General features: G+C 43.4%; 1 protein-coding gene across 1 annotated transcript; it reads left to right on the forward strand.

Annotated features, from left to right (window-relative positions):
• The first annotated feature begins 831 nt into the window (after positions 1–831).
• MYL10 (myosin light chain 10) lies at positions 832–23,522 on the forward strand. The gene is made up of 7 exons (XM_040082233.2): positions 832–984; positions 9,546–9,632; positions 12,414–12,489; positions 13,885–13,989; positions 17,403–17,481; positions 22,481–22,529; positions 23,284–23,522. Exons 1-7 carry the CDS (start codon positions 982–984, stop codon positions 23,380–23,382), a joined length of 498 nt encoding a protein of 165 aa, XP_039938167.1. The 5' UTR covers positions 832–981; the 3' UTR covers positions 23,383–23,522.
• Positions 23,523–24,385: the final 863 nt, after the last annotated feature.

Here is a 24,385-nt window from a genome sequence, read left to right on the forward strand (position 1 = left end):
CGCTGCTGTAACTCAAGGTTGGGGTGACTGATGGAGAGAAGAATTTCAGATGCAGCCTCCTGAAAAACCTACTGTTTCTGCTGAATTGAATGTTCTGATGTTCCTGTATAGATACTCTGAGAGACACAGATCAGACCTTCAGCAACCATGATTTCATGTCAGTGGAATGATACAATTTCATACTGGTTAATGTTTTGGCCCGTTGCAGTAATTCCAGTGGGATGGAATGTGTATTAATGTCCGTGAGCATTCCCTGGGAGACACAGCCCCTGTGGCTCCTACGCTGCCTCCTGTTTCCTCCCTCTCCCACTGCCATCTTCATTTCCACACATCTCTTTTTTCATGCTTTGAAGTCCGTGACTCTCCACCGCTTTGCGGTATCTCGGGACATGGCCCCGGATTTCAGGCATGTTTATAGATTCAGGGAAAAGAGACCTGGTCTGAGTCACTTTATCTGCAGAGAGGGGCTTCTCCAACCTCCAGGTACAGATGCAGTCCTGCAGAGCCTCACACGTTTTGCTGGAGCTCTGAATGCCTGCACCAAGCTCTGGGGCTACTGAAGTGGCCAGGATTTATTGCTGATTTATTGCGTTTTCTCAAGGAGTGTGTTTCCCTTCCTGCTTTTTCAGGATGCCATGTCCACTTAAAATCTTCCAGTGCATGCCCCGTGTTCATTATTTAGCAGTACATGGGAAAACCCCTTCAGCTCGAGCCTGCTGCGTGAGCGCTGTACAATTGTATCCCAACTGCCTCCTCTACTTATCTGCTGCATTATTTCTGTGAAAGCAAAAGCTATGCACGGAACAGATGCTTGGAATGGTATTGGGATCCAATTACTGCACTTTTCCAACCTTACATCTATTGTCTAAACTTGGAGCAGGCATATTTTTATTCCTTGGTGACACTATATAAAGGGACAATTGGCACTGTGTTTGCTGGCTGACTGGTTGGCAGAGAGGGGGTGGAAGGAGCAGCAGCACCATGGTAGGTTTTATCCTTCTCCATGTATCTTTATGTCTGTATTTCTTTCTGACTCTAACGATTCAAACAGAGCAGGAGCAATCACACAGCATCCCATGAAATGTCACCTTAGTATCACATCCAGAATGCAGATATACCCCACAGAGTGAGCTGGGAACTCCCAAGGACTCCTCTGTGTGTATTTAACAAATGAGGAAGGCAGAGAACGTAGATGAAGGTGCAGAAAGGAAGAGCTTGTGCAGCTCTGTCCCACATTCACACACCTGGCACAGCTGGTGTGAAGTAGAATTAGTCTTGTGGTGTGATGGGGACTGAGGGAAAGGGATTGCTCTGGAACAGTGACTGTGTTGCTCTTGTGACTGTGGCAAGAAGTAGGAGACACTGCAGAAATTTCTGTGTCGTGTCTCTGCCCTGCCTGTTGGCTTTTAGCTCTGGGACTCCACCAGCCATCTATCTCACTTGATGTGATTCCAAGGAGCAAAGAACTCCTGCCTAAGGAACCGTGGGCAGACTGGGCAGATCTTTGTCTCCTGCAAATTCAGAGGAATGACTACGAAAATATTAGAAAAAAAATGAGCAGGTGATTTTGTCTTTGTTTATTTTGCTCCTTTTTGCAGGTCCTTTTCAGGCTGTCTAAAAGCAATGCTGCCCAGTGGCTCCCCGAGGCTATGGAATATTTGATTGTGGAGAACACAAGAGAGGGAGTTGTATATGAAAAGCTTTCTCAAAGCTTAGTTCAAACTTGATCCTATTTAAGCAGGTGATGAATGTGATCCACGTGCTGTTCTGAGCAAGGCAAAACCACATTCAATGTCACTTCTAAAATCTGTGCACAAAACAGGTTCCAGTTTCAGCCAGTGCCAGCCCAGTGTCAGTGGTTTCACACTAATCATGTCCCTCACCAGTGCTTCAGAAGGGGCCAGTGCCTTGTGCTGATTATGCCTCCTCAGGTGTGGATTTACAGGTTTCCCTTTCATCAGCCTCAGCCTTTTGTGGGGTGGGGGACAAGTGATGGGTCTTAGCTTTTCTTTCCCCCCTCCCCCCCACCTTTTTCTTTTTTTTTTGTTTCCCCAAGATTTCACTTAACAGTTTTTTTCCCTGCCTACTTAGTTCAATGACACACCAACACTCATTGATGTTTGAAGATATTCCAGGACATTCTGTGATGAAATGCTTAAGTTAGGAGACGTGAAAATATAGTGAGAGACTCGTCTGTCTCCTCGCTCCCAGCTCAACTGACGATGCTCTGTGGTGGTTCTTTTCATTGTGCCTTTTGTTTTGGGAAAATCTCTTCTGAGGTACCTTACTATACAGGGACACATGAAACAGATTTAAAATGGAAAGAAAAAAATAGCCTTAATGAAAGAAAGCTGAAGAATATCTTTACATAAGGAAGTGATCATTTTTTATTAATCAGAGGGAAATGTATATGTAATTATGCTAGATGAACTCCGTGGGGAGGTTTTTTTCTCTCTTTATGATGTCTTAAGGGATTTATAAATATTACAGAGGTTTTATAGCATCATAATATTTCAGATGTGCAGTAAAGCTACTTTCAAAGGATTAGTGCAGACAAAGCAGCATAGTAAAAAATAATTACAAGTCAGCCAGTGCTACTAGGCTCTGACATCCCGGGCTGATGACAGTGAGAGAGGCAGGGTTCAGGGAGATAATTTTTCTAACAAGAGCAGACCACACAAGTGCTGTGGAACGGAGTTCTGAGAACTGTCTATGGCTCTCTGTTTATTCCAGGGAATTTCAGACAAGTTGGGTCTGTGATGTCTCCCTGCACGCTCTGTGCTGATGGGAGAAGGAAGGGCAGAGGCACAAGGAGGGAGAGGGAAGCCTTTTTCTTATTTCCCATTCCCGTGTTTGTTCAGTTCGAGCAACACCTCGTAGCACATTTCTGTGTGCTGAGGGGAACCGCGTGCCCAAAAATAGCCTGCATTGTGATCAGATGTGCTCTGCAGGCTGGAATGTGCCACCTGGGCTGAGACAGGCCCTGACCACAGCACAGCCACGCTGACTGACCCTGCCAGCTGAAATGGGGCTGCTCCTGGCACCGCTGACGTGCTTGAGTGTGTCCGTGTGTGTGACAGCCCAGTGCGTGTCCGTGTGTGTGTCTGTGTGTGTGTCAGTGTGTGTCCATGAGTGTGTGTCCATGTGTGTCAGTGTGTGTGACAGCTCTGTGTGTGTCCATGTGTCTGTGTGTCTGTGTGTGTGTCAGTGTGTGTATCCATGTGTGTGTGTCCATATGTGTGTGTCCCTGTGTGTGTCCATGTGTCCCTGTGTGTGTCCATGTGTCCATGTGTGTGTCCGTGTGTCCCTGTATGTGTCCATGTGTCCGTGTGTGTGTGTCTGTGTGTCCATGTGTGTGTCCATGTGTTCATGTGTGTATCCGTGTCCCTGTGTGTGCCCATGTGTCCGTGTGTGTGTCCATGTGTCCGTATGTGTGTGTCCATCCGTGTGTCCATGTGTGTGTCCATGTGTCCCTGTGTGTATCCATGTGTCCCTGTGTGTGTCCGTGTGTCCCTGTGTGTGTCAGTGTGTGTGTGTCTGCATCCATGTGTCCATGTGTCCATGTGTCCCTGTGTGTGTCTGTGTGTCCCTGTGTGTATCCATGTGTCCCTATGTGTGTCCGTGTGTCCCTGTGTGTGCCCATGTGTCCGTATGTGTGTGTCCATCCGTGTGTCCCTGTGTGTGTCCATGTGTCCATGTGTGTGTCTGTGTGTCCATGTGTGTGTCCATGTGTTCATGTGTGTATCCGTGTCCCTGTGTGTGTCCATGTGTCCGTGTGTGTGTCCATGTGTCCGTGTGTCTGTCCATGTGTGTGACAGCCTCATGTGTGCAGACAGGGAGTGCTCATCTGTTCACATGAAGGAGTTTTGCTGGTTGGAAGAAGCAGCTGTTGGATTCTGGCTCACCTGCTGGATTTGGGGTCCTGGGGGTGGAGGAGTCTGCGGCTGGAGAGGCTGGGGAGGTTATCGGCTGCTCCGGGATGACTTTGGGGAGATAACACCTTCCCTCTGCGTGCCTGGAGGAGGAGGAGGAGGCTGTGCCTGGGAAGGGTTTTCTGTGGGGCGGAGGAGAACGCTTCAGTGTCCGGGAGTGTGAAGCAGGGAGGCTGCAGCCCAACAAATTTTTGTATCTAGCAGGGATCAAAGGTGTGTCTGTGTGGGTGTGTGCAGGCTGGGACTACACACAAACCGGAGTCAGGATGAGAAGGGAGGGGTCTGTTTGTGACTGCGGAGCAGGTAATAAAAGGATCTTCTGTTTCTCACTTCTGATAACGTGGTTTATTTGAATGATCTGAGGCTGCTGCCTGTTTGAAATGCAAATTGTGCCCTTAGAGCAGTTTGTGTTGCTTACTCCCCTAGACTGTTCCCCCAAAGGCACGCACTTGGATTGGCCTTGTGCTGCTCACCTGCCATGGAAAGAACCTAAACCACTCTAAAAAAAGGTGGCTTGTCCATAGCTGGGATGTTTGGTGTGGATGCAGTGTAAATTATCTCAGCAGAGCAAACTCGCGAGACAAAAATTAATAAATATCCTGTCCCATGCTGCAGCAATCCCTTGTCCAGGCCTGAGATGTAACTTATGATTCAGAAGAAGTATTTGATGATAACAAAAATTCAAAGACAGGAAACATCAGCACCGAGATCCCAGAGTGGATGAAAAACAAGGGGAGAGCGTGATGGATGAAAAAGTAATGGTAACTGAGAGTTAACATCATACAGTGGATCACAGCAGGGGACAGAGTCTGAGCAAAGTGATGGATGATTCTGTCTTTTCTGTAGTTGTAGATGCAGTTGCAGAGGAAGGAAGTACAAAATGCGAAACAGTAAAAACCTGGTGGTATCTTATGTCTGCTTTGTCCTGGACTGAATAAACACTTAAGGGTACAAGACAACAGAATCAGGCTCTTAGCAGTGTCCACTGCTGACTGTCCCTGCAGGGCTCTCCGCCTGCTTATCCACTGAGGTGTTCTCTGGTAGAAAAACTAGAAGAAGACACAAAAAGTGGCTGAGTAGGGAAGTGTTTCTCATGTTTTTGAGTTTGCTGTCAGGAACACCACACTGTGTCATTGTTAATTATTAAAAGTATTTTTGTGAGGGGTTTAGAGTGTGGTGGACTAAACAAGGAAGTGACCTCCCCAAACCAAACCAAACCAAACCAAACCAAACGAAACCAAACCAAAGCTGTGGCTCGTGGCAGAGTGCTGCCCATCTCTCCTGACTGCCTCTGGAGAAGTCCCTGCACTGCAGGAAATGCAAAGTTGGTTACCTCCTACTTACTGAAGGGTACAAGTGTGCCTCTGAGCAGCCGCTGAGGGACCTTGCTCACCCTGCAGCTACTTGCCTGCTTTTCCATATTATTCTGGGTTGTCTGCACTGAGGGGTGGAGATGATAAAACTCTGCAATAATCCAGTGTCATGGATCTGCTCTAGCATCACCTCTTTATGAATTTATCAGGCCAAACAATGCCTCATGTTCTGAAGTAAGAACAAGGTGTTATCAGCTCCTTCCTCCTTTGTATGTAGAGACAGAAACTGATTCCCCACCCCCTTTTCTTCTAGGTCACCCTGAAATCAAATTTCCCTCTGATTCACTTGAACATCCCCCCCCCACACCTTTGCAGCATATAAAAAACGGATCCCTATTCTGACATCCAGAGCGGCAAAGGCTACACACACTCATTGTCTCTGCCTGCCTGTGTCCCTGCACACCCTGGTGCTTTTGGGCTCCCTGACACCACCAGAAAGGAGAAATATAAAGAGCCTCAGTGAGGGAAACTCAGCTCAAAGAAAATGTCTGGTACCACAGAGTTTTCTTAAACCAGATTTTGGTATGGCTCCATTTCTTCATTTAAAGCCTCTAAAACAAACCAAAACCAACCAAACAAAACAACAACAACAACAAGACCCTTTAAAATCCAGGCTAATTGAAAGAGTGCTAACACTGGTAAGACAAATGAGTGATATGCGACAAGCCTGTGGTTTCTCCTCTAAAGTCAAGTGTTGTTTTCTTCACAATGGGATGATTAATACGCTCAGGCTGGAATATTAATAGGCTTCTTCAGTTGTTGCAACATTCTTCCCACTGCTGTGCTGTTGAGGCCTCGGAATCTGAGCCCAGGGGACCCTCAGCTCTTCAGTTTCTCATCTGGCACGTTTTGTATGTCAGTCTCACAGCACATGTTGCAATGAGAGCTGCTCTGTCTTTCCAAAGTGCAGCCTGGCACACTTTGGTTTCAGGAGTGGGGAAATCAAGGCAGGCAGGAGTGATGTGTCAGTCACCCACTTTCTCCTCTGTGGGTCACCTACTAAATCCTTGACATATTAGAAGCCACATGTTTGCTCAGTTCTGTGATGTTCCTTTTAATATGCCATTCTTTCAGAGAGAGACTCTGGAGTCAGAATCCTGGTTGTGTTCATTAAAAAATTCTGGAGTGTTTGGAATTGTCAGACAGCAGCACAGAATTATTCTATTCTCAGAGTTGTGTGGGGTTTTTTTTTTTCTGTAACACAGACTTATTTCTGTTCTCTTAGAGCTGTCTTTTAACTCAAGTTACCCACCAGAAAGACAATGAGCTCTGTTCTGTTCCTGCTCCACCTACTTCTCTCTCAGCCTTCCTCCTCATAGCCCCTCCCTGCCCACAGTTGGTACAAAATTGGGGTGCAGTTCTCTCTGTGTTTCTGTGAAATTCTGTGACCTTCCTGGCTTTTGAGGGCAGGTAAGCTGCATTCCCAGTACTGGGAACTGGTAATTCAAGATGCTCTGTGTTGGATGCTACAAGACTTAGCTTGAACCTGGTGATGGAAACCAACCCCAGCTGGCAGATGGTCATGGACCCCGTGAAATGTATTGGTGGTCTCAGCCCCCTCTTATTTATGAGCAGGTCATAAACAGGATCCATATCCAGATCTCCAGCAAAAAAACTAAAATTGATTTGGCATCATGGGCACTGATCTCCACTGTCATCCCTGGACACCACAAACCAGAGAGTAACAGTGAACAAATGTGTTAGGATGAATTTTTCTAGTACTTCTAGGCTGGGAGTAAACTATTTTTAAGGTTCCTCCCAATCCAAAACATTCTATGGTTTTATGATACTACATTAATTGTTCCCTGTATAATCAGTTTTCAATCTTCTTTGCCTTGAAAGGGACTTCACTAAGGCACAAAGCTTTTTGGGTGGCTTTTGACTTGCTGGTCTGTTTCTAATAGATACTGAGCTGCAGCTTTTGTATTTATTTGATCCTTCCTTACAGCTACAGCTCTTGCTTGAAGCCTTACAGCCCAGAGAACCCAATAAACCGAGGAATAATGGAGGAATTGCCAGTGTTTGGCATTTAGAAGAGCTGAACCCCACTGCCCATGGTTGTGGTGATAGCTGAAAAAATGCAGATGGTTGGCTAGCACAGGGAATATCTATCAGGCTGAGGATGGATGCTGTGCTTGGCCACACCAGAACAGACCATGAGGAGGGCAAAGCCTGTTTTGTGTCCAGGAGGAGCAGCTGCAGGAGCCCAGCAGAAGCAGCCCCTCTGCCCCATCCCAGCCCCCAGCCTCGTGCTGAGTCCCCCACGGCTGGCAGGGCTCTCCCCTGGGTAACATCGGCTTCCCCTTCACCTCAGGGAACAAATACATGTAAATACATAGGATTGTTCTGAATATTTCCATTCGATCTGGAAGTGTTGAAAGCCTCCTCCAGGCACCTCACGTTATGTGGAAGATTGCCCATTACTGCTCAAAATAACACTTATTTCATGTGTAGGAGGAGGAGGGAATCTGTTTATTCCAAAATCAATATTTCTACATTCATTAAACATTCCACCTATTAACTTATTTTTTCCATGCCTTTGGTGGCATTCTATCCTTGTTTTTATCCTCGCTACAACTATATTTTTCACTTAATTTCCATTCCTATTTCCAGATTTTGAATTAGTTCTTTGAATTAGCTGATAGGAGCTTGACAGGTCTGGAGTGTGGGTATGTGGGAGAGTGTCTAACATTGCCCTAATCTCCCCCCTTCCATATCCTGGGATCTAAACCAGGGTGGCTGAGTGCAGAAATCTGCCTGGCAAATTAAATTGATCAGACAATGTATGCTTCAAACAGAGTCAAGTGGGAATACTTCCTTGAGCTGCTCTGCTCCTCAGGATATTTGAAATCAGTATTGAATTTGAACTTTCACAGGCTTTTTTTTTTATTTTGATGAAAGGAGACAGTAGAAGTTGCCTTCTGTTTCACGCAGAATAGCCCAAACTAAGTAAGACTAATTTTCTGTGACACGAGAACCAGGTGGGACTATGATAATGAAGTTTAAAAGCAAAAATGCTAAAGAAAAAAGTAATCTGTCTGGAAGGGAGCTCAAAAGGCAATGCAACTCATTATCCTGCCCCAAGTAAGGATAATGCTGTGGTTAAAACACTTCTGTAATCCTTTGGAATCACAGATTTTATTCTTTACTGCAGAACAAGAACTGTATTGTCTTAGGCAAGCTGGTTGGGCCTTTATTCAAAGATATTTAATGAAGCCTAGTTCTGGCTGATTTTTAGTGAGCATTAGATTTTTAGATATCATTGTAGCTCTTTTCCCAATCTTACTCTGTCTCAGCCTCCAGACTCAAGAACGGTGATAAAAGCAGTCCTGCCCTTTCATTTAAGATGGCTATCTTGAATATTAAAATAACATGGTCTGGTAAAGTACTGCACTGCAGTGCCATAGGTTGGTGCAGGAATAGAGGCTCCAAGAGTAGAAGGTGTTCCTGCTTGGGAAGAGTTAGCCTGTTCTGTCAGTGCTGGTCCAGGCCGAGCAGATTTTTAAACATTTCTGTATGAGTAGGAAATGATATAACTTCCCTTTATAGTTCCTGAGCTGAGTCTTCGTGCAGGGCCTTGTTTGGAGTCTGGCTGCCAGTCCCAGCATAGGAACTGGGAAGAAGGAGCCCTTGTAGGCACTTACCTGAATTTTGGAATTTCTTGAGAACAGCAGGCTGGGAATTCTAGCTCGTATCTCCAAGTGACACCACTCCACACCAAGGGATACCATCCCAGAGCTCTGCAGAGCCAGTGTGGAAGGGGAGTGGCCCCTGTGTGAAATGGTCTGGGATCCTCTGAGGTGGAGGAGACCCTGCCCAAGGACAGGCAGCTCCTCGGGGGAGCCAGCAGTGCACCAGGCAGGATGCTGAGTCACACTTTGGGTCCCTCACCTTTGTGAAGGCAGCACAATGACAAAGGGTCCTGGTTTTTCTGAGCTGTCAGGTCCCAGGACACAGCAGGGAGTGGCAAAAGGCCTCAATCTGTTAATAAGGCAGCAATTTTTATCCCTCGTACAAATATATATATATATATATATACACATATATATATTCAATCCCATACATATATCTAAATCTATCTGTCTATAAGATTGAATTTTAAAACCTTGTAATAACAAAGCACAATCCTCTTGTATTACTTGACTGTGTAGTTTTTACCTTCTGTTGAAGATGTAATTTGTTTTCATGGGTGCTTAACAGACAAAGGGATATGTATCTGATCTTCTTATTTGTATTACAGGCTCCCAAAAAGGCAAAGAAGAAGATAGAAGGCGGCTCCAATGTTTTCTCCATGTTTGAACAAACCCAGATCCAGGAGTTCAAAGAGGTTGGTCACTACTCTGCTGTTCTCTATAGTCTCCTGTTATTGCTAATGAATAACATAGGTTTTGTTTGTAATCCTTATTCAATTCTCCATCTGCTTTAATAGAACACACAGTTGTTTTCTGAATCATCCCTGTGGTTTTGGCTGGTAGATCATTTTCCTTGTGTGTTTGTTTGTTCTTTCTTTCATTCTTTCTTTCCTTACTTCCCTCACTCACTCCCCTGTTTCAAGCTCTAGACTTATTTGAACAGCACCCAAGCCCCCACCCCAAAATAAAGGAAAAGCAACCTCTCATCCACTTCAGCCCTGATTCAGGAAAACACTTGAGCACATGTTTAAAGTTAAGTGGTGTTTTAAATAAGAATAGCCTTACATGCTCAAGTATTGTCCTGAATAGAGATGCCAGGCCGAACCAGGGCTTTCATTTGTGCTCTGTTCCACAACAGCAACAGAAAATATTGGTCTGTGCCCTTCTAAGGCTGCCCACAAACTAGAAATAAAAACTCCAAGATGCCCTCAGCCAACTGCCAGTAAAACAAGACAAGATGTGGAGATGAGCTAAGCATCCTTCAGCTCCCAGGGGATTTGCTGTTCCATGCACTGCTGGTTCTTTGACCAGTTACCTGTGAACAGGTAAAACTGATGGGGTGGCCTAAAAGCCGGAGCATGTAAAAGACAGATAATCTGTTCGATGAGTTTGTGCTCTTTTTCTGTGTGGACCATCTAGAGGGTCCACAAAACCATCACATTCTGCACTGATTTGTCATTTTAAATTACTGATTTTTCCCCATTTTTTCTAACTCGTATCTCTAAAGCAATTTCCATTGTGATAAATATCTATTGTCTCTTTTTATGCTTTCAAGTGGCTTCCAAGTTTACTTTCCTTGAGGATTCCCACCAGGAAAGCTCAGTGATGTATGAGACTAAACCCCAAGGCAAGGCCTGGGAATATGACCCAGCTAAATTAATTGGAATCACTAATCATTTCCCCACAGTCAATGGGAATATGTTTGACTCTCTTCTCCTACTTCTTCTCCTAGGAGCTTCCATTTTATTTTCTCCAAGAATTACTGTTCGAAGATGGACCAACAAAAAGAACTGGAGAGAATGTCATTATTTGATCTTCTCTAAACATGATAATACCACCAGCATTTCTAGGGGGATGGTGGCAGAATAATGGCAAAAGCATGAGGCAGAGGAGTGGTCGAGTGAAACCCAAAACCATGTTGTGTCTAAGAACTGCATATTTGGGACACATATTTCTGCAAAGCTGGTTTGGATTAGAACATTTTTATCTAGAGATTTCAACCAGCTCATCAGCAAATGTTTCAGCATTGCTGTTATGTTATTTAAAATTCTTGCATTACAGTGCCTGATGCTCTTCCTGTCTCCTGTCAGCTGCCTAGGTTCGGCTTTGCTCTTCGTATTTTCTTTTTCTTTTGCTTCCAAATTGTGGGGAATCGCCACTTAAAGCAAGGGCAAAACATCTCTAAAGAGCTGGGCTTAATCTTTTGTAAGGGGATGGTTTGGAAGGTAAATGTAAGACTATGAACATAACGCTGAAAGGAGCCTCAGGGGCAAACTGGGCTGTGAGCAGTGGGGCTCTGCAAGAAACTGGAGGAGAAAATACCTGAAGATGTGTGGAGATAACTTGTTCCTGGGAAGAAGTACACCCTGTAGGACTTGAAAACACTGCAAGTTACTGCAATCTCAGGAGAACACTGAAGAAAGAATAATTTCTGGCCATTGCAAAGATACTCTCCCATAGTGATGTGCCTGTCACACAAATAACCAGCTTGAGTCATGCCAGGATCGACTAATATTCCCCATAGCATGACCAGGGGAATTTCAGGTCATTGAAATCTTTCCAAATCAATGAAACATTATAAGTGTGATGGCAGGCAAGAGATGGACACACAAATGGGTAAACAGATAGATGAGCAGTTAGCTGGCTTGGTAAACAATGGTTAAAGCACATGAAGTCTATGTTGGATGAAAATTTAAAAAACAAAAACAAAAACAAACAAAAAAACCAAACCGAACCAAAACCAAAAAAAACCCAAAAAAAACCCCAAAAAACCAAACCACCAAAACAAAAAAACCCACAACTTTTTTTCTATCAAAAGTTAAATTTTGCCTGACAAGAGTATTTAAGGTCAGCACATCAGTGTCAGTCATAGCACAAAGCTCAGTCTCAAAGATGCAGTGTATTGGAAAGGGGAAAAAACTTTGAATAAATAATCTTATGGAAGCTACACTTCTCTGTACTTTTGAAAGTTCAGCTATCTTGGTGTGATGGTTCATTCTAAGGCCCAGGAGGAACTGACTTCAGGTTGATAGCAGAGAGATATCCACAGAAATGGAATGTTTCACAGAAATGTTTTACAGAAACATTTCAGCCTTGTTCGAAGAATGGGGTATGGGGAAGGTATAATACACAAAGCAACCTCTGGCTAAATCTGCCCTGACTAAAGCCTCCCTAATTCAAACTTTTATGGGTTAAGGCCTGGGTGGCTGGAGCTGCCAGGATTGGCTGCAGCCCAATGCACGCTGCACTGAGCATTAATTTAGTAAGAAGAAGTTTGGCTGGGTTTAATTAAGCCCCTTGCCAAGATACAGTAATGTGTTGAAAGTGAGGAAAGTGCAATGATGTGAAGGAATCAAAGGAAGTTAAATATTCCTTTTTACAGCATGAATATCATCCTCCCATGGACCGATGTGTGTGACTGGAGCACTGTCCTGTGCAATGGAAATGGCAATACCTGTTCCTTTTCCTTCCCACAGGCTTTTACCATCATGGATCAGAACAGGGATGGCTTTATTGACAAAGCAGACTTGAGAGACACATTTGCTGCACTAGGTAAACTAATAATTCAATACTTAAGAGATACGCTGTCTCAATTTCAAGCACAGAAGAAAGGTTACTATTAGGATGACAGCGGGGGAAGAAATGAGATACACAGGGGGCAAAAGGAAACCTGTTCAGTTTGACCTTCCTCCCTGTGGTAGTTGGGATCTCAGTACAGAGCTCCAGCTGGAAAGTCTCCTGAGCAGGGAGCGGAATGAAGGTCTGATCCCTCCCCTGCAACAATTTCAGAAGAAGCCCCCCCAAGCGGGGGTCCATGCCAGGCATTTCTGATTTCCCTCTGAACCCAGGCTTCCCAGGCTGCACCTTTTTCATCTGGGAGCCATGGAATATCCACTGATTAGCACTGCAGTCATGGACTAGCTGCCCCTCTGCCCACACAAACTGGAGGGCTTCTTCATGTGAAGTTCTGTGCTGCTGTGAGTTTGTGTGGGGTGAAACGTGCATGTCATGAGATTAGGTATTGTCCATTCCACGGCTATCACAGTCTTGATAGTATCAGGCAGATTAGAGCAAATCTTCCCAAGGAAAGAAAAAATTCAAGCGCACGTGACCCCAAACCTGGAGTTGTATCCTTGTTGCAGTATTCGAGGCTTGAACAGTGATGTAGGCATTTGGGCTTCTGCCATCTGGAGCTTATTAAAAAGAGCTTGATAAGAATCTTTAGTGCTCCCTGGGGTGGAATCAGACGCCAGCGGAGTCAGTGCAAGGAGCAGAAGCTCCTGAACTCTTTATTGTGACAATGAGGTTTGCAAACTTTGGCCTGTAGCTACTGTTACCCTGAAATATTTATTTCTTAAGGCCAAGTTCTGCTATCTTTCCTGTTTAGTAAAGCCTTTCAATGCCTATAAAGTACATTCACAGCAAATTACCACTCAGTTTGAGGAGGGTTGCCAGGGTCTAAATTCTCATCAATAGGGCTGCAGAAGGATGGGGAAGGGATACCACTACTCAGCTCGTCCATCTGCCCTCTACTCAGAGAGGTGGCTCAATATACAGGAGGGCAAAGACTGAGACCTTGGATTCACTTCAGTCACTTTGATCTCCGCTATATTAATATCAGTGGGGCCCATATTTCACCTGAGGTTAAAAAAAAAAAAAAAAAAAAAAAAGCCCCAACCCAAAAAGCAGTTTATTTGGAAGTGCCCTTTCTCTCGTCCACTGCTGGCCACGGCTGTGTTATTTATCCTTCTTGCTCCTTCAGTCACCCTTTGATCTCAGAGCCAGCTCTGCCAATTTCTTTTTCACTGGGGTATTCGGGAGTTGTGTTCTACCATGTTATTAGCAAAGTTGCACAGAGCCCTGAGCTCCCCAGTGGGAGGAGATGAATGGGAATTGTTTTTTGAAACACAATTTGTGATTTATTATGAAAAATGATCTCTGCTGCAGGTCGTCTGAATGTCAAGAATGAAGAGCTTGAAGACATGGTGAAGGAGGCGCCAGGTCCTATTAACTTCACTGTCTTCCTCACCATGTTTGGGGAAAAGCTGAAAGGTAAGTACCTCTGGGGGATTGGAGAGGTATCTGTCAAAGATCCTCGGCACTGAAATATCTCAGCACCTTGCAAATTATAATAATGTCTCCACAGAACAATGCTTAGAGGCAAGGAGGGATCTCCAGTTTTGCAGACAGAAGGGAAGAATGAAAGGCTAAGGGACGATGCAGAGGACAATTCAAAGGTGTGATTTAGCTTACACAAGCTAACATGAAAGTGGTGAGTTGGGATCCAGAAAGTGATGAAACCTCAGCAGCCTGGAGCACGGTGCAGGGGAGTTATTCACCATCAGAAGGCTCCTGGGCTGAACTCATGCTCATGCTCTAGTCTCCCAGTGTTAGCTGGTCTTAAGTATCTCTAAAAACCCAAACTTTTTGCACTCCTTTGTCACATTAAGCAAACATGGGCTCCCCTCATTTCCTGTATTCATTGTAACTCAGCGGCCCAGCCTCACTTGAGGCCAATAGTGATTTTGCCATTAGGTGAAGATTTCACTGAATAACCCTTAATCGAGTGGATAAATTGAAATAATTACATTTCAGTGGATTTACAATAATAAGGGAAGGGGTTTTACCCATTGCCACAGAATATATAGGGAACACTATGGGAAGTTCAGGAAATGTGGGTAGTGAATTTGCTGTGTGAGCTGGTAATTTAGTCATGTCTCTTCCCCAGTTAATGGCTGGAAACTGCAAGAGAGGGGATGTGAGGCCAAGACAGAACTCCAGTCATCTTCCTACAGGCATAAGAGAAAAGTGAAAACCTTCAAAGCAGGGCTGGGCTAAGCCAAGCACATTCCAGAAGTTTGTTAAAGCAACTAATGAATAGAAAAATGGAAAAATCTGATCCTATCTTCTTAAAAACATTTTTGTTTTGCTGCTGGACTCTGGCTTTATATTGCTAAACACAATTCCAGGGAAGGGTTTTCTATGCTTGGAATAGAAAACAGAGAGGTCTGAAAGACAGAATTCATGTAGTTGGTTCTGGAAGAAAGACACTCTTGCTAAAGAGGGCAGGAAGTCTGGGAAGCATGAGAGGGGATGGAGAAGGCTGACTGAGGAGGGGATTTCATTCCCCAGACATCAACCTGTCTGTGGTACCCCCTCCAGGACATTCCAGGTGTCTTCTGGCAGAGTAGGGAGCGCCCTCCTCCATATTCTTCCTCTTGGGACACGTGAACATTTGTTGTGGGGTGGCCTGCTGTCCATTCCATTTGTGAGCGTGGAAATGAGCTCTTCCTCCTCTCCCTTCTTCCTCCTCTCCCCTCTTCTCCCCTGCCCCATGCAGTTGCTGGAGCTGGCAAAGCCTCTGGCCCTGCCAATCCTTTGGCCTGAAAGCAGAGCCAGCACAGGAAGGTGAATGGCAAAGCAGAACCCTCTTGTCTGCAGGTTTCCTGTTGGCTACTAGCAAAGGAGGAGGGTTTTTTTAATTTCCATTTGGTGAAGGGAAAATCACAGCTGTGCTTGTCATGCCCTTCTGGTTGGGTTTGTCATGCAAAGGAAGCAGAGCCAAAAGACTGCAGATTCCCAATCAAAACTAATTGGGATGAAGAGCCTTTGTAGTGCAATTAGAAAGGGAGAAAGGGCTGGAGGAAGTGGATATGGCAATTTTGCAACACTCTTTATTAGCTAAGTACCACTCAGAGAATTTGGTGAAAGGTGCTTTCTAAGTAAAATTTGTTGTGCTATAATTGATTTCTGTCATAAAGGGGAAGCTGGGATTTTCAGGATGAGCTTTAGCTTTGTATGTTGAGATTATGATGCCAGATGAACAGCTAACAAAACTCGGTTTATGTTAATGCCAACCACATGGAGCTGCTTCTACAGGGAGTCAGAATAATACAATTTGTACAGAAAACAGAGATGCCGCACATCAAAGAAACCACTTTATTTACCAGCTAATCAATAAAGAATGCCTGCTGCATTGCTTCTCTTCAAAGCCAAAGTCCAAGGATATGACAGAGTAGAAAATGTAAAACACAGTAAGGAAAAAAAAATCCCCCCCACAGCGGTGACTACTTAAAATGCAGCCCTCTCCCTGGAGCTGGGGGATGTTTCTCTTCATGGGACAATCAAAACACTCATTAAACACCAATGCTCTTTGTATTGATCACAGATTCATTGCAGTTTGAATACACTGCTTACAGCCTGGCAAAAATAATATACATGGCCATTGTGTGGCAAGGAGGAGGCCATACAGCCCGAGGTTTGTTCACTGTTACATCCTCCAGGATCCTGCTAATCCCTGTTTGAAATCTTTCAGACAAAGCAAACTGCGAAGGCATCAGGAGAGTCTGTAGAGCAGGGGACCTTGGCTGGGTTCTGTTCTGGTTCTACCCCTGCCAAACTTTGAAACAAACTTTGAATCTGCAACCCTTTGTCTTGTATCCTTTTTTAATCGCTCTTTCAGCACACCAAATAGCTTCATTTTGTCCGTGGAATCAGTTCATCTGCTTGTAAATTTGGTATCCTACAGTTAACAAAGATTTGTATTATGGGTACTACGGTAATATTTTGAAATATTGGGGAATAGTCAGGAACAGAGTACACAGTGTATCCTTTGGTGTGGGTTGAAAATGAGTGTACTCAGAATCTGCAGAATTACAGAATAGTCAGAAACCCCAGCCAAGATTAAGGCACTGTGAAAATGAGTCCCTGACACAAATGTTTTCCAGTCTAAAAAGATGGGATAGATAATGGAAGGAAGAAAAGGAAGACCATTACAATCATTTTACTGCTGGGAACAGAGGGACAGGGATATTAAAGTCATACCAAAAATCTGCGGCCCAGCTATGAGCAGAAGCAAAATCTTGTAGCCAAAGTTTAGTTCTTTAAACCATCCTGTTCCTGTAAGTAACACTTAATGAAGAGACACTTAAAGGCAAGGGCACAATGGGATTTAAGTGCAGATCCCCATCTCACATTGATCATCCTGTTTCCATTGCATTCCAATGGCATTTGGATTTTATGATGAGCTCCATTTCCTTTAGTGAGGGAAATAACCTCTTCTCTATATGGCCAAGAACAAGTAACATCAAAAAGTGTTTTTACAAGGAACGTACAGTGCAAGATTAAAGGAAGCCAGTGAGGGAAACAGTTTGTTATATTTTCATTTCTGAAAGCCACTAATCCTCTGGGTACTGATATTGGAGACCAGTTCCTGGAAGTTTTCTCTCCTGCAGACATAGAATAGATATGAGTTATTATTTTTAAGCTTCTGAGCATTGAACTATTCACCTCTATTGTTTATCTGACATGACAAATGCAGCCGACTTAGGGAACCTTTGTCTCCAAACCCACAACTGCAGTATTCTCCATTTTGCACTGTTTTCAAGCGAATGTAATTACTTAGCAAGTATTCTGCAGCCAGAGAAATACATCCAGGCTTCTAAATTATATTTCATTAATTTTAGGCACGGACCCAGAAGAAACCATTCTGAATGCTTTTAAGATTTTCGACCCAGAAGGAAAAGGCCGCATAAAGGCAGACTAGTAAGTTTATTTCAAATCCTTTAGAAGAATGGAAACAATAATAATAATTGCAGAGTTTTAAAGATCTGTTTAAAAGCTGTATTTTTCACAGTATTTTAAGAGGCAGAGAAACATTTAGCTTTGTAAGCCAGAGTTAAAAGTCTGGACTGTTATATGAATGTATCTGTATACCAAAAAGAGATGTTATTGTCTTCAGACACTGCAAGAGCCAACGGAAATATAATCACATGTAGGCCATTAGATAGCCTCTTTTTGGAGGTCTGGATATAAATCGACACATGACTCTTTCCAAATTAACTCCATATGTAAAATTAAAATGAATGTCTCGTGCCTAACTCTCAGTGCTTGGCTAAAATGGGAAAGCTACTCCCCTCTTTTAAAAAGTGATCAATTTAATTAACTCTGAGACATAGCTTTAGTGCAGGACGTTTTCCTTTTTATGTGTTTATCATTTGAGCCTTCTGCTTCTAGAAATAATTTGCTGTAAAATTCCACTAGATACTGTGAGAGCCAAACCAAATAATACTATTAATAATCTGGCAATTATTGTCAATACAGCTATTTTTAAATAAGGAGGCAGAACCTAATTTGTATTCATATCCTGTTGCACCAACAAAGCAATGTAAAAGGACTTTAAGAGGTATTTGCACAAATGCAAACCCTCCTTGCACTGTCAGAATCGTGCAAGCAGGACTTTCAGGTGAGTGAGATAAATCATCAAAAAATCAAATCAGGGCAGGGATGAGGAGGTTGGACCTACTGCTCCAGAGAAGTGTTTTAAGTGCCTAGATTGATGCAAATGTTTAAATCTGTTCATATGCTGAAATTTCATGGTGAATTTGGGGTCTGTACTTCTACTGCAGCAGTCATTTCAGGTAGACTTTAATAAAGCATGATATGTATAGGAAATCTATCTGGGAACCTTGAGTTACAAAATTGTATTTGCATCAATTATTTCTGCTTATGTTGTGATAGCCTCTGACCAGAACCCTGTGGAGATTTCCATGACATTATCTGCAATTATTGATGAAAGTTAGCAGAAAATGTAAAATTCATGTACAATATTTCTTTTCCTTTACCAAGGTGGTTTTCTATGGCACTACCCCAGTGGGTCTGAGAACTTTTGCAATATGTAAAATAAGAGAGACAGTCCTTTGAATAAGAACTTCCAAATTAATTAAAACAAGTGGACATAGCAACCAATCAGAAGGAACAGAGGGTTAAGAGTTGTCCTGATGGTTTTGAATTTAACATCACCCAAAGAGCTTGGGAAGAACAGTCAGGGAATCATATCAGAAGCGATTCAAACAACAGAATAAATGTAGCCTGTTGCCAAATAGGGCAGATCTCACAGTAGTGAAATCACAGCCATGAAATACGAACTTCTGATACTCCAGAACCCATGAAATGTTATATTTCCCACCGCCATCCGTAACAATATCCTGCATACAAAATCTGCAGCTTGCCACCCTGTGTCCAGCTCTACATTCCTTGGATGCTGGAAGGTTGGGGCAAATTAGGAATGCAGTATCACACTCCAAAATGAAGATGAGAGAGAAATATTTTATTTTTTCCTTGATGGAAAAGGTCAACCTTGTCCCCACCCCCACTGCACTGCTAACATTAGACAATTGTTTTAGTTCATCACCACAACAGAGCATAATGTTTACTTATTAGACCCGAGGGTAATGTTGATCATTACAGAACAAACCATTAAATCAATTCCGTGGATGTCTTTGAGGTTTAACTTCTATTCATATGCTTCCAAAATGTAGACATTTGAAGTTTTGAAATAATTTTTCTGTTGGCTCATGCAGCCATTTCAATGCGACAGTTAATGCTAATAAATAATATTTCTCCATATTAAAAAATCCTGGAATGTTTCTCTCCAAAACCAGCCGTGCTGACCTTTTAATCAGAACTTTTTTATGTTCATGGAGTTAACATCCTTCTGGGGATTTTTATGTCTCTTCCCTCTGCGTGTTTTCACCTCTAGTCTGGAAATGACTCACTTAGTCCATGTGATGGTAGCTGGGATGGAGCCTTCTAACCTTTCCAGAAGCTCCAGGAGTTTATAACTTACTTCCAAATTCAATGACAGACTTTGTTTGTCTGCATCATTATACCACACATACAACCCTTCCCACAGCACGACGTCAAAAAGAGAAAATGCTCTCAGTCCCCTTCCCAGTTGGTGTGGACGGGGGCAGGGTTTGAAAAGGTTGGATGATTCAGTCCCAAATGCCACTCATGGGGCAGGCTGAGTCAGGCCAACACCAACTGTGCCTGATGCTGAGGCCAAAGAAACTTCTCAGATTTGGGCCAGATGAAAATGGACCCGGGGGATGGAAGAGGTCCCTGGCACACTGGACTTTGGAGGTGTTTGGCTGAGCTAGAGATGATTCCACCCGCAGCTGTAGAGCTCTGCTCCTTCCCACTCACCTGTTTTCCTCCAAGACAGCACTGTAGAAAGGGCAAACCCAAAGGAAAACCAAAAATGTCCCAGAGATTTCACAGATAATTTTTTTAAAGGCTTTTAAAATATCAGAATGCAACAAGGTATTTGTAACTGTAGAAGGAAGTGATGTGAGGCAGGACAAGGGATAACATTTAGACTCCTAAGTCAAGGCAAATGGGGTGGGTTTTTTTTTTTTTGGGGGGGGGTGTTGTTCTTTGTTTTGTTGTTTATTTTTGGCCTAGAAGACTTGGGGTTTGTTTTGGGCTTGGGGGGTATTTTTTGAGAAGAAAATAAGCTTTCTAAAGAAAACAAGAAACAAAAAGAAAATAGTGCATGATTTCTGGCTTTGGAAATTGTGAGTGTTTGTTTCCCTATAAAATAAATAATGGAAAATGTGCATAGATCCTTTAGTCAGTCCTTCTTCCTTATGAGTGTGCCAGAGCCTACTGGGCTGTGCATCAGAAGATTATAATTAGATATTTGATCTTTTCCCCTAAATACTTTAAGCATGTGAATAGAAGACTCACAGTGCCCAGATCTCTTTTTAATTCAGGCTTGTTTGCGATGAAGTTTATTTCTGACTTCTGACAAAATTGCTGTAAGTGCTTCCTTCTATTCACCAAGCTCCTTCCTGGATCACACTTCCTATTTACATTTGCTAATGCAGTTTGTCCAGGGCATATATATCCAATAATCAATTTATGCTGAGGGGAATGATCTCTCCACTCTTGCATCCACTGATCATTTGAGAATTCGCCTTCAGAAATGCAGTCACATACCAAATGGCCAGAGGAACAGAACAGAACCAGAAACTTGAGACAAAGAGGTGAAGAAACTTAGCTGACTGCAGAGAATGGTGAAGTAACGCAGGAAAACTATATCCAACAGCTTAAGCTCTGTCTGTATTTCCCAGTATTTCCCAAAGCTTGCACAGGTATTTTCACACTCGTCCTTGTGGGTAAGATCCTTATTCATTGCCCAGAAACCTCTGTTTTCAATTTTCCCTTTCTGGGCTTCCAAATGTCCAATTGATACCAACAAGAGCTGCAGAAGTGTAGCTACAAGTGTATCCCCTGCTACAAATTGGGATGTGTAGCCTTTTCCTGGGAAAAAAAAAAATCACATTTGTCAGAGCTTTGAGTGCCACTGCAGCTTTGCCACCCAAACTGCACTTCTGTGTGGGGGACTCTTCTCATGTGCAGTGTATGGGAGCAGAAAGGGAAGATTTACTGTTTTGCCTGAACATCTGCACCCACAGTAGGTGAATGTTGCTCCCCTGGAAGTGTTCCTGTTCAGGCATGATTTCTATTATAAATAGTTTTAAATATTCCCTTTTAAAAGCAGAAAGGGCTTCTTCCAGAAGAGCTGCTGCTCTCACTCCCCCAGAACAAATTCTTCAAAAAAGCAGCCGTTTTTCAAATCTACAAACCAAACCAGATTTCTGTATTTGCCTCAGCTTTTGGTTTTGTACAACAGACTGCTCACCTGTTATCACAGCTTTACAGTTTGTTTTACTGCTCCAGAACTGTGTCTGATAATGCACAAATACATTTGGTAGGGACAAAACGAGACAACTCTGCCTCTTCAGCGTGAATGAAAACTGTGAGATTAATATAGGAATTCTTCTACAGGAAGGGGAAATTATTGGTGTTATTGAAGGGACGTTTATGTGAATGTGAGTGAGTTTATACTGGTGGATGTCCCAGCACGTGGTGCATGTGCTGCCCTCAGCACATGAGTAACTGGGAGAGGTATAAAGATATTTTATCTACAGCAGTTAGACTAGAAACAGAAATAATTCTTCCTGGCTTTTCTATTCACCTCTAAACTTAGGTAAGAAAAAAAAAGAAAAAAGAATTACATGCTCGACTGCCTTCCCACAATGGGTTTAAAACAGAGGGTAAATCAGCTGAGAGTCTGCCCCCAAAATATTCTCTTTGATGTGATTGCACGGGATGCAGATTGTGTGTGGGATAAGCTCCGTGCTACAGCGCTGTGGCTCCAGATCAAGACAGTGCACCGTGAAATACAGCAGGGCTCATGCAGCCCCACAGCCTCCTCTGGGAATGGCTGCATGCACATAAAGGATTCTCGGGTGATGATTCGGAATAGCGGCTGGAGCTCTCTTTCAAGTCCTCCTTCTCATTTCATGCTCCGTTCCTTTCATCCTCGGATTTTACAGAAAATATTCTCTCTTTTGGTTTTGTTAAGTGATCCAAACTTTGAGCAGCAAGTGAGGAAACCTACCATTTTAGGTTAAGATAAGCATACAAAATTGCTGTATTTCAGTTACAGTAATAACCTTAAGCAATTTTAAACCTCTGTAAAATGTCACAAAAGAGAAATAAGTTGGCAGAGCGAGGCATTGACACTGATGGGTGCCCACGGAAAATCTCTTACAATATCGTGTAAGGATTAACAGCTCTAATTTATGCGGTCACACAGATTTTCTTTCATGCAACTTCAGGAGGGATCTTGCCATCTGAATTGTCATGTGCCATTATCACCCTTTAATCAGGTTATTTCGTTTTATTTGAACAGCATCAAAGAAATGCTTATGACACAGGCAGACCGGTTCAGCCAAGAAGAGGTAAGGAACTTTATTCACAATGGGAATCCAGCTCCAGCTCCTGTTCAGCACTAAGTCCTTGCCCCTCTTTAAATGCATGAATTTAGCTGAAATCCAGACTGAGAGGAGGTTGATGCCAGCTCTGGCAATTAGAAACAATTCAAAGCCTCTCTTCTGAAGAGCTCCATGGCTAAATCAAAGTCAAATAGATTCTTTGGACTCCCATCCAAGTGCAAGTGTGGCCTATCTCGTGCTGTTCTTCCCCATGAGCAGCTGGGCACTTGATTTACTGGAATCCAAGTGGATTGGGGTGGGGACCGTGTCTGGTTTCCATTTCTGTGAGTTACTTGGTTTGAAATCTGAAATGAGGTACTGACTTGGTGGTTTGTGTGAGACTGAGCATGGATTCTGCTGGTTGGGAGGAATTTAGGGGGACTTTATTGTCATAAGTGGAGATGGAGTGGAGTTGGTCTGTGGACAGAGCAGACTGGACAGTCTGTTCCAGTCAGAACAGAGACTGGACTGCACATTTATCAACCAGGGCTTCCCTGGATTTCAGGGAGAGCTCTTTTCAACAGGGAACTTGTGGAATTCCAGCAGGACCTTATTAACCAGTCATGTTCCAACTCTGCTTTCAATTTTACGGAGCCCAGGGAAAACTTTTCCATGGCGGTTAAAGGACCAGGGCACCAGGAAGATGAGCTGGGTTGAAAATGGAAAGCTGTCCATGCTGCTGCCCCACAGGCTGTGACACTTATCTCTGTTTGCCTGGCAGATCAACCAGATGTTTGCTGCTTTCCCTCCGGATGTGTCTGGGAACCTTGACTACAAGAACCTCTGCTACGTTATCACCCATGGTGAGGAGAAAGACTGAGAGCAAAGAGAGGAGCTTCTCCTCTGGTGATGCACTCACTTATTTCATGATGCTCTTGTGTACAAGACAAAGGGCTAAGCATCCAGGATGTGAAGCCATGTGGTCATCAGAAGAGAACCAATAAAATAATTGAAAATAGATGAAAGTTATTTAATGCTACTGTTATTATAAAATATCAAAATACCAATTTTGTAAGGGTTTTCCCCCCATCTTTTTTTTTCCTGTCGGTGGTTTGAAATGGAATTTTCTTGATGAACCGGTGCTTTTGTGATTTATTGACAAATCTAATGCTCACCAGATGGTCCACTGGGCACTGCCGTTTTACTTAGCTTCTTGTCTTTTATAAATAAGCTCCATGTATTAATTGAGAATTCTTCTAACTTATTGCACCAGGAAGAGTGTCTGGCAAAATAGAATTATGTTCCATTCCACAGCCCCTAGCAATGGAAGTGTAAATAAAACAATCTTAAGCTCTTGTGAATATGCAATATGCCCTCGCCATCTCAGTGATGTGGCCAGTTCCTGAAACCACTTGGCTCGTTTGCTTTGGTGCAAAGGAGCAGAAGTAATGGAATATTGGCCGTTTCTCTCATAGCAAAGTTTACCTAGGTGCACTTGGAATCCAGCAATAATGAATTTCCTCCCTCCTCCACATCTTTATTATGTGGAGGAGGTTGTCCGTGACACAACAGTAACACCTGGTCTGTCACCCTTGGCCATCATCCTTGGGGTTAGAGGTGAGACACGCACAGCAAGGATGTGTTTGGCCAAAGATCATCAACTCCGGGGACAAAGAGGACAATTTGGGAACTGTAGCCCATGAAAGCAGATTACCTCTCACTTTTCGAATCCAAGAGCAGCCTGGTTTTGAAATGGGCTACAGTTTCTTGTATTTAGACTTCTAGGAACGGGGCATATTCTGCCTATGTGGAATATTGCATGAACACTTCCTGTGTGGGAGGCAGAAGGATGCTGCAGCCAAAGGAAAACAAGCTTCTGCTGT

Source organism: Hirundo rustica, chromosome 19, assembly GCF_015227805.2.
Source record: "Hirundo rustica isolate bHirRus1 chromosome 19, bHirRus1.pri.v3, whole genome shotgun sequence".
In the NCBI taxonomy this organism is placed as follows: domain Eukaryota; kingdom Metazoa; phylum Chordata; class Aves; order Passeriformes; family Hirundinidae; genus Hirundo; species Hirundo rustica.